The following is a 13,032-nucleotide window of genomic DNA, read 5'->3' as shown; positions in this document are numbered from 1 at the left end:
ATCATAGCATCAAATACAATACATGGAGAACTAGGTTGATATGATATCATAATCAAAATAGCAAAGTCAATTGTTCCATTCAATAAAAATAAAGACATAAGACAAGCTTAGTTAGGACATATTTCAACTCTGCACCATGATGTCTTGGTAATTCGAACACTAATACATAACAGTAGTACCTTCAGCCATACACTGAATTCATGCAACCAGATAACAACGAGAGCTTCTTGACCATAACTCTATATGAACCAACAAAGAAGCCAGCGAGCTTGCTCTTGATGTTGCAGACCATGAGGATACTGACAGTTAAGCTGCTAAGAAGAAGCATGGCACTCAACAATCCTCACATGAAAGGTGAATCATTCACCACATAACCGTCCAGTGTTGGAAAGAAGGAATGCGGAACAAGACTTTGTTTGAGCCGAAGTTGGTCGGTACAGCGTAATGCACGCTGGAAACTGGCAACAACCTTGCTATCCATGTCAATCTGAATTAGCCAGTCGCCGAATTCGACCAGCACGAGCACATCACCATCCAAAGACGGGGCAACACTCCATCTACCGTCGAACCTTCCAATTCCGAACATCACGGTGACCTCTGCAGTAGCCAGCAACTCAACCCGGTATTTCAAGGCCCATGCCTCGCTCTCATAGTCCTGGGTCATCCAGATATCAATGGTTGTCGCTGCATCGTTAAAGCTGGACATGCCGAGCGTTCCGTCCATCTCAAACAGGTGAGCTTTGCCAGGAAGAGCTGGAGCACGCATCCGTCGGAACGACTCGGTTGCGGTGATGAATACTTTGATCATGTTGCTTGCCGTGCCATGCTGCTCTACGTGCCAATGCAGGCTACCACGGAACAGGACAGCAGAGAGTTCCTGTATCATGTCCTCCGCATCATCGGGGCACCGCCTCGGCGGCTGGTCGGAGCCCAATGTGAAGACGTAGTATCCACCTTGAATGGCAGGTGCATAACTCGGCTTTTCGAGCAACAGCCGGTACTCGCCCGTAGGGCTGTGAGGGTACATCCCCAAGAAGGCGAAGCCATCGAGCTGAGGCAGGCGAGCATGCTGGCGAGTTGCTGGGTTGCAGATGGAGTAGTCCAAGTTCCTATAGAGGCCGCAGAGGATGAGGAGCCCGTCGCAGGAGGCCCTGACACCGAAGTAAGATTTGCCGAGTCGCGCGATGGACTTGAGCTGGTCGACGGCGGCGAGGCCTGCCCGGTGGTCGAAGGGGATGACGTCTAGGGAAATGCTGCAGGCGCTGAGAAAGTCGTAGCCACATAGGAGAGGGAGGGAGAGCTGGCGGGCGTGGTGAGCGAGGAGGAAGTCGCGGGTGGAGGTGGCGCGGCGCCAGGCGGGGCAGACGGCACGGCAACGGAGGAGGGGTTTGGGAGGCAGGCGGACGAGGATCTCCCATACCACGATCTCGTCCGGGAGGCCCGGGTGGAGAGGAGCCGCTTCTGCTGCAACTGCGGCCTCCGCCATGGTCGCCGGCTGGCTGGGAGCTCTCGATTCCGTCCCAGGAGCAGAGAGCAAGAGGAGTGGTGTGTAGTGACGGCGGCGGCGGAGCAGGAGACGGAGTGTAGGTCAGGTCTCTTTCAGTTTCAGGGAACGCATTTGGGCTGCGCTTGAACGGGTTGGGCCTGGGCCTGGAAGTTTGTGCTAGGTAGAGAAACAAAAAGGTCTCAACCAGTTTATTTTGCCTCTTCCGTTTTGCCTCTGCTGCTGTACAATCTCTTCCTAGGTGAAGGCGGAGGGTGATGTTTTTTCCAAGAATCTTGAGAATTTTTTGAAAGATAAAAGGTTGTGGTGTCATTTCTGGAATACACGATAATTGGGGTGACATATATCTAACTAACCCTTATAACACAACTCTAACATAGTGTTTGGATGCGGTGAATTGGACCTCTAATTCTACCGTTTGGATGTATGTTGAATTGCGCGCGGAAACAAAGACCAAATTCCTGCCCACCCCGCCTCGCTAACTTTTTCTGCAGGGAACGATTCGGAGGGGTGAACCATCCGTATTGGCCTGGAATTGACTCTCGGTGCTAATAACGCTTCGCGGAACGAGCCTCTGCCTGCCTGAGACACGATCCCTCCCTGCTCGACCCCACCCTTTTCCTGGATCGTGGCGTGGTGGCTCCGGCGGCGGTTAGTACCTTCCCCGCTCTCCTTTCCCTCGTCCTCTCCCGGCCGTCCCCTTCCTCTCCCTCGTCCGGCCCTGCATGAATCCGCTCAAAACCCTAGTGCTTAGAGAGAGCACGGAACGGTGGCGGCGGTTTCCAGTGGGGTCGTTAATGGCGGTAACCATGCATCTCGAATTGCAGGGGAACGGGACCGTGCATCTCGAACTGTTGACGGATGGTAACCGCAGGCTTCCGCTGCATTAGCGAGATGTCGTGGATGCATACGTACGACACAATATCGACAGATGGTCCGGCTGGCGAGCTGCTTGAGTCCTCGACATCTACACTATCCCCTGCTTGTGGGCTCTTTCAATCCATGGTGGCTCTTCCTGGAATCCACCATTGGTCTCACTCGCCGCAGGAGAGATGGGTTAAAAGGAGTCTAGTCGGCTCGGGTGACTGGGCTTAAATCCTGGATGACTGGGCCTAAACCCCGAGGAGCGAGGCAACTGGCCCACAAGCCCGGGCAAGCGGAGCAGTTGAAGACTTGGACGCGGGACAAAGGATCCCGGTCTTATAGCGATCGGTTTAGATACAATCTTATCTCCATGTAACCCTAGACCGAGGGTGCCTATATAAACCCCCGGGCTAAACCCTACAAGGGATCCGATCCCAACTCCATAGCTCCTAGTTGCCTGCTGAGCACCCCCATTGTAAACCAATCTTTGAGCAATACAATCTAGCAGGATGTAGGCGTTTTACTCTCCGGAGGGGCTGAACCTGGGTAAAAAACGTATGTTGTGCACCTCGATCCACAGACGGCTACGCTTCACTTCCCCCGCATCGATGAAGTACTACGCCCCACAGTACATATTGTGGTCATATCCACGATAGTGGCGGCCACCGTGGGGCGTGGGGCGTCTGGCCTCAGGTTTGCGGAGAGGCCCTACTTGCCTATCTGTCGGCCGGTCGCTTCCGGCAGGATGATCGCCACGGGCGGCTTCTTCCAGATCCAGCCGAGTACCTACCACCCCGCGACATCGCCAATCTCCCACGCCTAGATGGTGCCGGTTGGCACGATCAACCTCTTCGTCGGCTTCGCAAGCGCCACCGACTCTGCCGAGGTCCACCCTGGCCAGCTGCACGAGCCCTACGCGTCGAGCCAGCTTCTCACTGCCACTCTCCCGCTTTCGAGGGAAACCTACGTCATAACTTTGAGCAATCACGTGCTCTGATCATAACTTTGTATGTAGTTCTGAAAGCGAGGAGCAACATAAGATTGACATTCAGTTCAGAGTTTGCACAAAGTTCACTTGTGGCCTGCCAATTAGTTAAATTCAGTTCTGGCCTGTCATTTATTTCAGTTCAGAATTTGCAGAAAATCCAATTATTGTCTGCTATTTAGTTAAATTCAGTCAAGAGCAACTTGCACAAGTTTGCTGGAAAAAGAACAGCCGCTGAACACTCATTATTCATAGCATTTTGCCTTCACAATCTATTGTAGTTCAACACATATACAGGAACATCTGTAGAGCGAGTGTAGTTTTATACTTTTATTCAGTACATGAACACCATTTTGGAGGATGCATGCAGCATCCTAAATGGCGACGGCAACAGAGGTTGACGGCCGCGACCATGATGACCCCAGCCGTGAACGTCCCTCCGAGCGAGGAAGTCGGAGGATCTCGATCCATAAGACGAGTATGCGAAAGAATCTGTTGCAATAACATCATTTTATAGGTTCATTGCGGCACTATGTCGATCTGATTAGAAAATAACCAAATTGTGTTTGTGAGATCAAAATAGCAACATAACATCAAGAAAAAAAAAACCCCAATCTGGAACAAGAAAAAACGAGTCCACCCCACGGGACATGATTAGCCGGCCTTCATATTAGTCCACATGACCAAGTGACCAACTCATTTTCTCCAAAAAATAGGAAACACGTGAAATAAGGAAGGAAAGAAAGAAAGAAAGAAATGGTCTCTTCAACACGACTACACGACTAGACGAGCACCTTGCCTGCCAAGGAAGCTCACCTGTGCGTCGAGTGATGGGTCAACGATGAAGTAGTATTCGCCAACACACAGAAAATTCAATGGCCACAACACACTCGTGCGTCACTGCCGATTGATAACGAGATCGTTGTCGTCGCGACGTTGCAGCTGCAGGGCCACCATCAGACCATGTGCTAGAATGAAGCGAAGCACTGCAGGTACCTTCCGATGGCCTCCTATAAAAACTAAAAAGGTCGTCAGGGAACCCATGATATTTCAACAGAAACATACACACACAAAACAGCAGAGTTTTTCATAAGGTGAAGATCGAGCAGAGTCAGCTGAGGAAGAAAAGGAGTGAAGTAGCTAGCTGGGCAGCCATGGGATTCTGCTGTGGACCTTCGGATGTCAGGGTGCTTCCCAAGAACACCTCCTACTCACCGTCGCCGCCGCCGTCGATTAACGGCAAGAAGAAGCAGCCGCAGAGGCAGGGGAAGCAGCAAGGTGTTAAGAGCGAGGAGGTGAAGGAGAAGAAGAGGAGCAACCTTGACCGTGCTGCGCTGACGACGCCCCAATTCCCATTCCACTCACGGCCTGGTCTCATGTAATCAACCTTTTTTTTGAACTGCATGTAATCAACCTGAGGAGAACAAATACATACGAGCATGTACATTCTTAGGAATTTACTTAGGGCTGCATCGGTTGTTTCGTTGTAGTTTCGGGGGTTGTATTGTCACTGACTTAATTAATGGTTATATGTACCTCTTGATAGAATGATAGGCTGAGAATATATGAATATTGTTACTACCTCTGATATCTAATAAACAAGACTTATATTGTTTCTAAAAAGTTAAACCATCTGATATTTGACTAAGTTTTGTAAAAATAATTACCATGCAAATACAAAATTAATATCATTAGAAACATCATCAAATATATTATGATATTTATAAAATGTCATATATGTTGATATACTTTTATAAAAATTTGGTCAAACTTCGCATAGAATGATTAATAAAAAAAGACTAAGTCATTGGTACGGAGGTAGTAGCTCTCAAAGTTCATGCCTCATTAAACATGATTTCCATAGCCTGAAGAAAACATCTATTTCACGGTTTTGCTAAATCATTAAGTCTTAGTCGCTCAAGAAAAGTAGAACCAAAATTTAGAGAAAAGTGCAACTCGCATTGGGTTGCACCTTTTTTTAGAAGTAAAACTCTATGACAAAAAGTACAATAGTTACATTTATCTCTAAATTTGGAGAACTTTACCTAGGCCAGCCCCATCCCACCAGGGAGCGGATGCGGCGGTTCGCGATGCCATGGTCGTCGTGAAGCGCTGCAACAACATGTACCCCGACGGCCCTATGTGAGGAGGTGGGCGACACGCCAGATAAGCAGGGTGGTTGCGCACGAGGAGGTGGGCCACACTGGAGGAGCAGAGTGGGCCCACATGAGGAGGTGGGCAACGCGCCGACGGAGAAGGGTAGACACATGCGGGTAAGATCGGGGGCAGGATGCCGGTGGTGGAGAAAAAGGAGGGCAGAGGGCTACAAGACTGTATCGGTGGTCGGGAATGGGTATAGATGGAACAAATTTGATGAGGATTTAGGGGATGGGAACGAGCAAGAAGGTGAAGGAGAAAAAGGAGGCGTTTTATTGGGTGGTTTTTGCAAACATTATTGGAATTTTCTCGTGATTAGTTAAGTCCTACGCTGTTCGATTTGCAACATGATTTGTGTGCTAGTTATCAGTTGCAACATGAGTTGCAATGAAGATTTGATGACATCATCTAATTAAGAATGAAATTAATACTCAATCAATTGAGAAATAGTCACACCCAATATTATTGCATAGGTGGAACCATCTAGAACTAACAAGGGGTCAGGTTCTAGCAGCATCAATGATCGTCGATGAGCACACAACATGTATTCGCTAACCGTAATTGTATTCTTTGAGTATGGTGATCTAGTTGAACCCCGTGGTATAGTTCGAGTATCTACCATGTACTTTACTCTTTCTTTTTCTTTATTTTTTAGAAGTACAACTCTTTTTATTTCAAAATAAGTATCCAAAAATTCAATTCGGCTACCAGGTGCATATGCTCCCTGCACTCAAAAATCATATTTCTAATTGTCAAAAATTTCCAACAAAAAATTTCACAGGTACATCATCTCGACAATCTATGTGTGTTCGTACATTTTCGCAAAGAAACAATATTTTTGTGTTCGATGTAAAAAAACAAAACATGTCTCACAAAAGGCTTATTTTTAGAACCAAAATTTGTCTTTTTGCATGGCCCCGACGATAAATCAATTTATCATGAAAAAACTTTGTGCGATGTAGCATGTGAAGATGTACACGCGAATTTTTCATTTGAATTTTTTACATTTCTCAATGTATTAAAGATGCATTTTAAAATAAAAGGGAGTATAGGCACCGAATATCCAAAACATTACTCTCATAAGTAATGGCTCCTATGCCTTCTATGCCTACTACGAGTGATGGCTTCGTACCATATCCGATTCATACCACTCATGCACACACATCCAAAGTTGCAAATGAAGATGAAACAAAAGATCGAGATGGAAAAGAAAATGGTGAAGGTGATGAAGATTGAATGTTGATTTCTCATTTGTTTCTATGAACTTTGTTTGTCATGAACTTGCTTGTGTTGAACTATGCTTTGCTTTTGAACTATGCTGTGGATTTTAAATATGTTATGTTGAACAAGTCATCATCTTAATTGAATGTGTTTTAAATTGCTCATCATTCGATATTGTTCCATGTTGATCAAGCATCAAATTTGTCTCGCGTTACATTTTAGCTCGTCTGGTGAAGCGCTGCTATCCGTGCACGAAAATATACAATGTCTGGTAAACTAGTCACATGCCCCACTTGGTAAAAAAAAGCAAATCAGGCGTGCTATAATAATTAATTTAGCGCGACATTTTTAGCCGTGTGATAGCTCGACTTCCCAATCTGAGTGAGACATAATGGGGGCGATATTTTTAGATGTGGCCCAACTTTGTACAAAATCTGCATCTTAGCCCAATACCACAAGAAGGCCCCTGCTGATGACAGGGTGATCCAGGCCCAAGGCATAGAGAACATGTAACTTGACAGGAGAGGGTCCAATATCTGGAAAAAAAAAAAAAAGATATGCTCGCTGCATGCACAACCGCATCGTCTGAATAGTTAGCTTGACGTAGATCACGCACGGTGGGTTTCTGAAAGCGGAGCAGATTCATCCTAGAAGTCCGGCCGAGGACACGATGATTTCGAAATTTAAACTTCATTACGCCCATTAATTAACCAGGGTAACTGCCAAAATTAAGCAACGGCAGCCTTTAACTTGTACCCAGCGGACGCGATCGGCCTCAAACTTCTCTCCTCCAGACCACTACCAGACCAGAAACCGTCGCCTCCTCCACCGATCGACCATGCCGCCGCCGGCAACGGCACGAGCACTGCCCGAAGAGCTCGTCGAGGAGATCTTCCTCCGCGTCCCGCCGACTGAGCCGGCGTCTCTCGTGCGCGCCTCCCTCGCCAGCAAGCCCTGGCTCAGCCTGCTGACCGGCCGCCGTTTCAACGGCCGCTACCGCGAGTTCCATGGATCTCCCCCCATGCTGGGTTTGCTCTGCCACTGGCGCAGGTACACTGCACCAACGGCGGAAGACAACCTCCCGCCCTTCATCTCCACCACGAGCTTCGCCGCAAGCATTCCCGACGACGAGGAATGGGTAGCCTCGGCCTCTGTGATGGACTGCCGCCATGGCCGTGTTCTGCTTTCCGAAGTAGGTACGCTACCCCTGCAATTCATCGTTTGGGACCCCATGACGGGCTCCTTTAGTTGGCTGTGCGCCCCTGAAGATTATTATTACAATAGTGAGAAGGCGGCGGTGGAATGTGCCGTGAGCGGCTGCAACCACCGCGCGTGTCATGAGGGTCCCTTCCGGATCATCTATGTTGGCGTGAGAAATGAGGGCGATGGTTATGGTTGTGTTGCATACGCGCACATGTCCCTGCCTAAGCTGGGTCAGTGGAGAGACACATGCCATGGTCTTGATCTTGACGGTGAGAGTGCATACATTCTCGACAAGCCCTCTGTCTTGGCTGAAGGCGCACTTTATTTCATTCTTGTGTATCATGATGGTCATGATGATGATGATGGTGATGGCGACGAGGATGATGATGGTGATGATGATAATGATGATGATGATGATGATGATGATGATGGCGATGATGATGAAGACGACGATGGTGAAGACGATGATGACGACGATGATGAGGGCGACGATGATGATGACGACGACGATGATGACGATGCCGATGGTGATGATGATGATGATGACGACAACAATGGCAACAGAGTAGCTATTCTCAAGTATGACTTGGGATCTAATTACCTATCAGTGATTGATGCACCACCCAAGGAGACTCGCCGGGCCGATGATGTCATCCTCATGTCGATGGAAGATGGTGGTTTGGGGTTTGCACAATTGGACAGGTTAACCCTCATAATATGGTCAATGCAGATGGGGCCTGATGGATTTTCAACATGGACTCAGCGTACAGTTGTCAATCTCAAGGAACTTCTTCCCATTCAAAATATAAAGGAAACACTTCAGCTGACCGGATCCGTGGAGGGTGGTGATATCATTTTCGTGACCACGGACCTTGGCATCTACCAGATTAATATAAAGTCACTGCAATGGAAGAAGGTCTGGAAGAGAGAAGAATGGCGTGCTCTGTTTCCCTACATGAGTTTCTACAATCCACAAGGTATATCTATATACATTTCTTTCGTGATTTGGGAACAAGTCTTACATTTATCAGTGGGAAAAACCAAAGTACTGAATGTCTAATTATATTGAAATAATATGTGATGTTTTGTATGTTCTCCATCAAACTTTTATCTCCATATTGCATGAGTGTTAGGATTAGTTATGCTTAGAAAAATTTACCTACTTGGAAATTTAAGATAATGTCATTACATCTGTTTCTTGGAATCTCTATGTTCGCAGAAAGGGTGAGCCCCGGTTATGTGGTACATTGAAACATACAAGGTTGAATAGCTGACGGGAAGGATGCCAGTCCAATCAAAACGAATCTTGGAGGCGACGCCGATCTTATGATGAATTATATCACTAGCTATTCTGTAGTTAGTTTGGTAAAAAGGTGTTTGTTCCTTTGTAATGTTGTTGGCTTTATCAGTAAGCTTCAGAACTCCATGTGTTCTTGTCACGCGTAAGTAGGTGAATGTGTTATCTTGAAATAAAACACAGACTCCTTGGACCTGAAGTGAAACATGTGCTCTGTTATTTAACTTGCTTGAGAGTGCACCGCAGATGCTACCTTAGTCTTAAAAACACCACTTGCTCTCCTATATTTTATTCAGTATCTATATCCATCTCCCGAAAGAGGTATCGTTGATGATTAGATGACGATGGCATGTCTAGATCTGGTGGTTTTTTACCCAAGGTATGATAATATGATAGGATGATAATTTCTGACTGGTAGCTTTCTTACATGTATTTATTAATCTTCTGAATTTAAATAATGATACATGTCACTGACGTGAAGCCATATTCTGAGCTGTTCCGGCTACACGTGCAAGTGCACACGTATGTACCTAGCAATCAAGCAGGTTGGTCGTTTCTTGCTGGTAGCACACGCACACATGGTGGAAAATTGCAAGTTGATTGCTAGAGCGTTGCACCTCTTGTTGCTTCTTTATTTTGTAATTAAACTGTCAGTTTAATCGGGTACATGTCTATACTAATTGATGCTAACCTAAACCCCTAAAATTGAGTGATTAGTATATATGCTGTTCAATTCTCGAGTTCTGAAGTTGAGTGATTTTTTGCTAATATACATTTAACTAGGAACATACTGTTGCTAATTCTCGAGTTCTGATCGTTGTTCTCTACCCTTCCATCCATATGTGTTCATTTGTACTGCTTGCAATTGAGGTATAGTTTCATGTCTGCTGAATGGAGTGTGGATAATACTTGGATCTTGACCGAATTGAGTCCATTGCAGTTTCATGTTGGTATCTATGGTCGCAGAGACGTGATCTGGTTAAAGAAGATACAACTGCATGACCGGCTAGCTAGTACGTCGTTTTCTATAACTGCCCTCACTGCAAAATTTTGTAACAACATCCTTAGTAAAAATCAGTAGAGAAAAAATTTAGATGGCAGAAACCAAGCTCGGGCTCATACAAACTGAATTGAATACAAATGCATATTTTTATGAGAATGCTCCGGGCTAAGTTGGGATGGTGCTGCTAAATGAACGTCGAGGTTTGGCAGTCTATGGATGACCCTTAAATAATGTACTAAGTGTTGCCGACGCGGAAGCACTAGGTATGGTAAAAGAAGTAGATCAATTAGGAATCTTTAAGGTGATCGTGGATTCAGATTCTATGGAGATAATACAAGCTTGCAAATCAGAGACTGGATTATGGAGCCCTCACTCTCTGCCATTTTTTATTTTCAATCTCTTTTGTTGCAGCACTCACGGACTCAAGGCCAAGAGTAGGAAGAACCGAAGAAGACACGTTCTTCACCCAGATCATTAAGCTTCCTGATCCATCCATTTGGTGAAGCTCCCAGTGATTATAAATAGAAATATATTTTGTTGTGACAATTTTCATCTGTTGAAGCTTCCAACGATCCATTCTATAAAGTGATGTGATGATTTATATAATATATAATATTTCGTTTTGACTTTTATTAAATACCATGGGATATAATCATTCAATTATATTCCAAAGTTACACAAGAAATCGTTTTCAAACATGTATCATGGTCATACTCTCATACAAATGCAATACATCACTTTGACCACCTAAACATGATTTGGCATTTAGCTAGGATATCAATTCTAGGTACCGAACATGTAAACATCCGAACGGAGATATTGGTATTGATCTCAATGCCAATATTCCTGAATGTTGATATTACAAAGAATGCAATGCCAAGCATGAAGCATGCCAATACAAACATCGAAACGGAGCCTTAAAGAAATTTATATCTGATTTTTTAGAATCCCACGGATAAAAATATCCGAATCCACAAATGATGTTCAAATATGGTGCACGGATATGCAAATAATGTTCGCAAAGGATGAATCCGCAAAGAAACATGACTTCCCAGTCTGAGCGAGACATATTTTAGGGAGATCCTTTTGGATGCGGACCAACTTGGTCACTTGCTTCAAAATCTGCATGTTAGCCCAATGCCACAAGACGACCCCTGCTGCTGACGACCCAAGGCATAGAGAACACGCACTCTCAACCTCAAGAACAACTGTCTTCATTGAAGATGCACTTTATTTCATACTTGCGTGTGACGATGATGAGGATGATGACGACGTTGATGATGACGATAAGGATGACGGCGATGATGATGAGGAGGACGGTTATTATAACGAAGAAGATGATTATGAGGACAATGACGATGAAGATGACCACAATGATGACGACGACGATGAAGATGATGATGACCATGACCATGACCATGGTGTTGGTAACGAAGACAATGGAAACTACATAGCTATTCTCAAGCATGACTTGGGATCTGATTGCCTATCAATGATTGACGTGCCGCCGCAGGAGTCTCATTCAAATGGTGATGCTATCCTCATATCGATGGAACATGATAGTTTGGGGTTTGCACACTTGGACGGGTTAACCCTCGACCTATGGTCAATGCAGATGAAGCCACGACGCCGCTTGGTGATGACATGGTGGCGCTGGCTTGTTGCCATGGCAACGCTGGGTGGTCGCGCCGAGGCGCGGTGGGTGTGGTGACAGCGCAAAGAGAGATGGCTTGGGGAAAAATGGTTCGCTGGGAGGTTCAGGGAATGTCTAGCCATGGGCAGCCTGGCCTGATGCCCGGCCCAAAGCCCTGTTGGAGATATGCTCAAGAGGTAATAATAAAAGTGTTTATTTTTATATCTTAGTGTTCATGATAAATTTTTACATCCCATGCTTTAGTTGTATTAACTAGAAAAATTAATACTTGTGTGTTTTGTAAACCTAAAAGAGTCTCTAGTAAGCCTTTTGTTAAACTAGCTTGTTGATTAATAGATGATCATGGTTGCCTGATCATGAACATTGGAAGTTATTAATAACAAGATCATATCATTAGTTGAATGATGTGATGGACATACACCCATAATAAGCATATCATATGATCAAGTCATTAAGTTTGTTTTGCTTCGAGTTTTAAGATACATAGTAACCTAATCCTTTGACCATGGGATCATGTTAATCACCTACACCGGATGGATGCTTTGATGACATCAAACACTACTTCGTAAATGGGTAGTTATAAAGGTGGAATTAAGTGTTCGGAAAGTATATGTTGAAGCGCGTGGATCAATAGTGGGATTTGTTCATCCAAATGATGGATAGATATACTCTGGACCCTCTCGGTGGAATATCATCCAATTAGCTTGCAAGCATGTGACTGTCTCACAAGAGATGTCATATCATGGTACGAGTAAATATTACTTATCGGTAACGAGGTTGAACTAGGTATAGAGATACCGACGATCAAACTTCGGGTAAGTAAAATATCGCGCGACAAAGGGAATCGATATCGTATGTAAATGGTTATTTCGATTACAAAGTCATCGTTGAATATGTGGGAGCTATTATGGATCTCCAGGTCCCGCTATTAGTTATTGATCGGAGAAGAGTCTCGATCATGTCTGCATAGTTCACGAACCGTAGGGTGACACACTTAAGGTTCGATGTCGTTTTAAGTAGATATGGAATATGAAATGGAGTTCGAATATTGTTCAGAATCTCGGATGGGATCCAGGACATCACGAGGAGTTCCGGAATAATCCGGAGAATAAGATTCATATATGGGAAGTCACTTTCCAAGTTT

At 45.3% G+C, this 13,032-nt stretch overlaps 2 protein-coding genes across 2 annotated transcripts; one reads left to right on the top strand and one right to left on the bottom strand.

Moving 5' to 3' along the window:
• Window positions 1-343: 343 nt before the first annotated feature.
• On the bottom strand, window positions 344-1,486 carry LOC124660792 (F-box protein At5g49610-like). Its single transcript, XM_047198627.1, has one exon. The coding sequence runs from the start codon at window positions 1,484-1,486 to the stop codon at window positions 344-346; it is 1,143 nt and encodes a 380-aa protein (XP_047054583.1).
• Window positions 1,487-4,415: 2,929 nt separating this feature from the next.
• Window positions 4,416-4,901, top strand: LOC124658914. Its single transcript, XM_047196904.1, has one exon. It carries the CDS (start codon window positions 4,508-4,510, stop codon window positions 4,733-4,735), a length of 228 nt encoding a protein of 75 aa, XP_047052860.1. The 5' UTR covers window positions 4,416-4,507; the 3' UTR covers window positions 4,736-4,901.
• Window positions 4,902-13,032: the final 8,131 nt, after the last annotated feature.

This window comes from Lolium rigidum, chromosome 6 (genome assembly GCF_022539505.1).
Source record: "Lolium rigidum isolate FL_2022 chromosome 6, APGP_CSIRO_Lrig_0.1, whole genome shotgun sequence".
Taxonomy (NCBI): Eukaryota; Viridiplantae; Streptophyta; class Magnoliopsida; order Poales; family Poaceae; genus Lolium; species Lolium rigidum.
Note: the sequence above shows the minus strand (reverse complement) of the source record. Positions and strands in the feature narration are given on the sequence as shown.

Coding starts and splice junctions, on each gene's coding strand:
- LOC124660792 (XM_047198627.1), bottom strand. CDS start 1,486: ATGGCGGAGGCCGCAGTTGCAGCAGAAGCGGCTCCTCTCCACCCGGGC.
- LOC124658914 (XM_047196904.1), top strand. CDS start 4,508: ATGGGATTCTGCTGTGGACCTTCGGATGTCAGGGTGCTTCCCAAGAAC.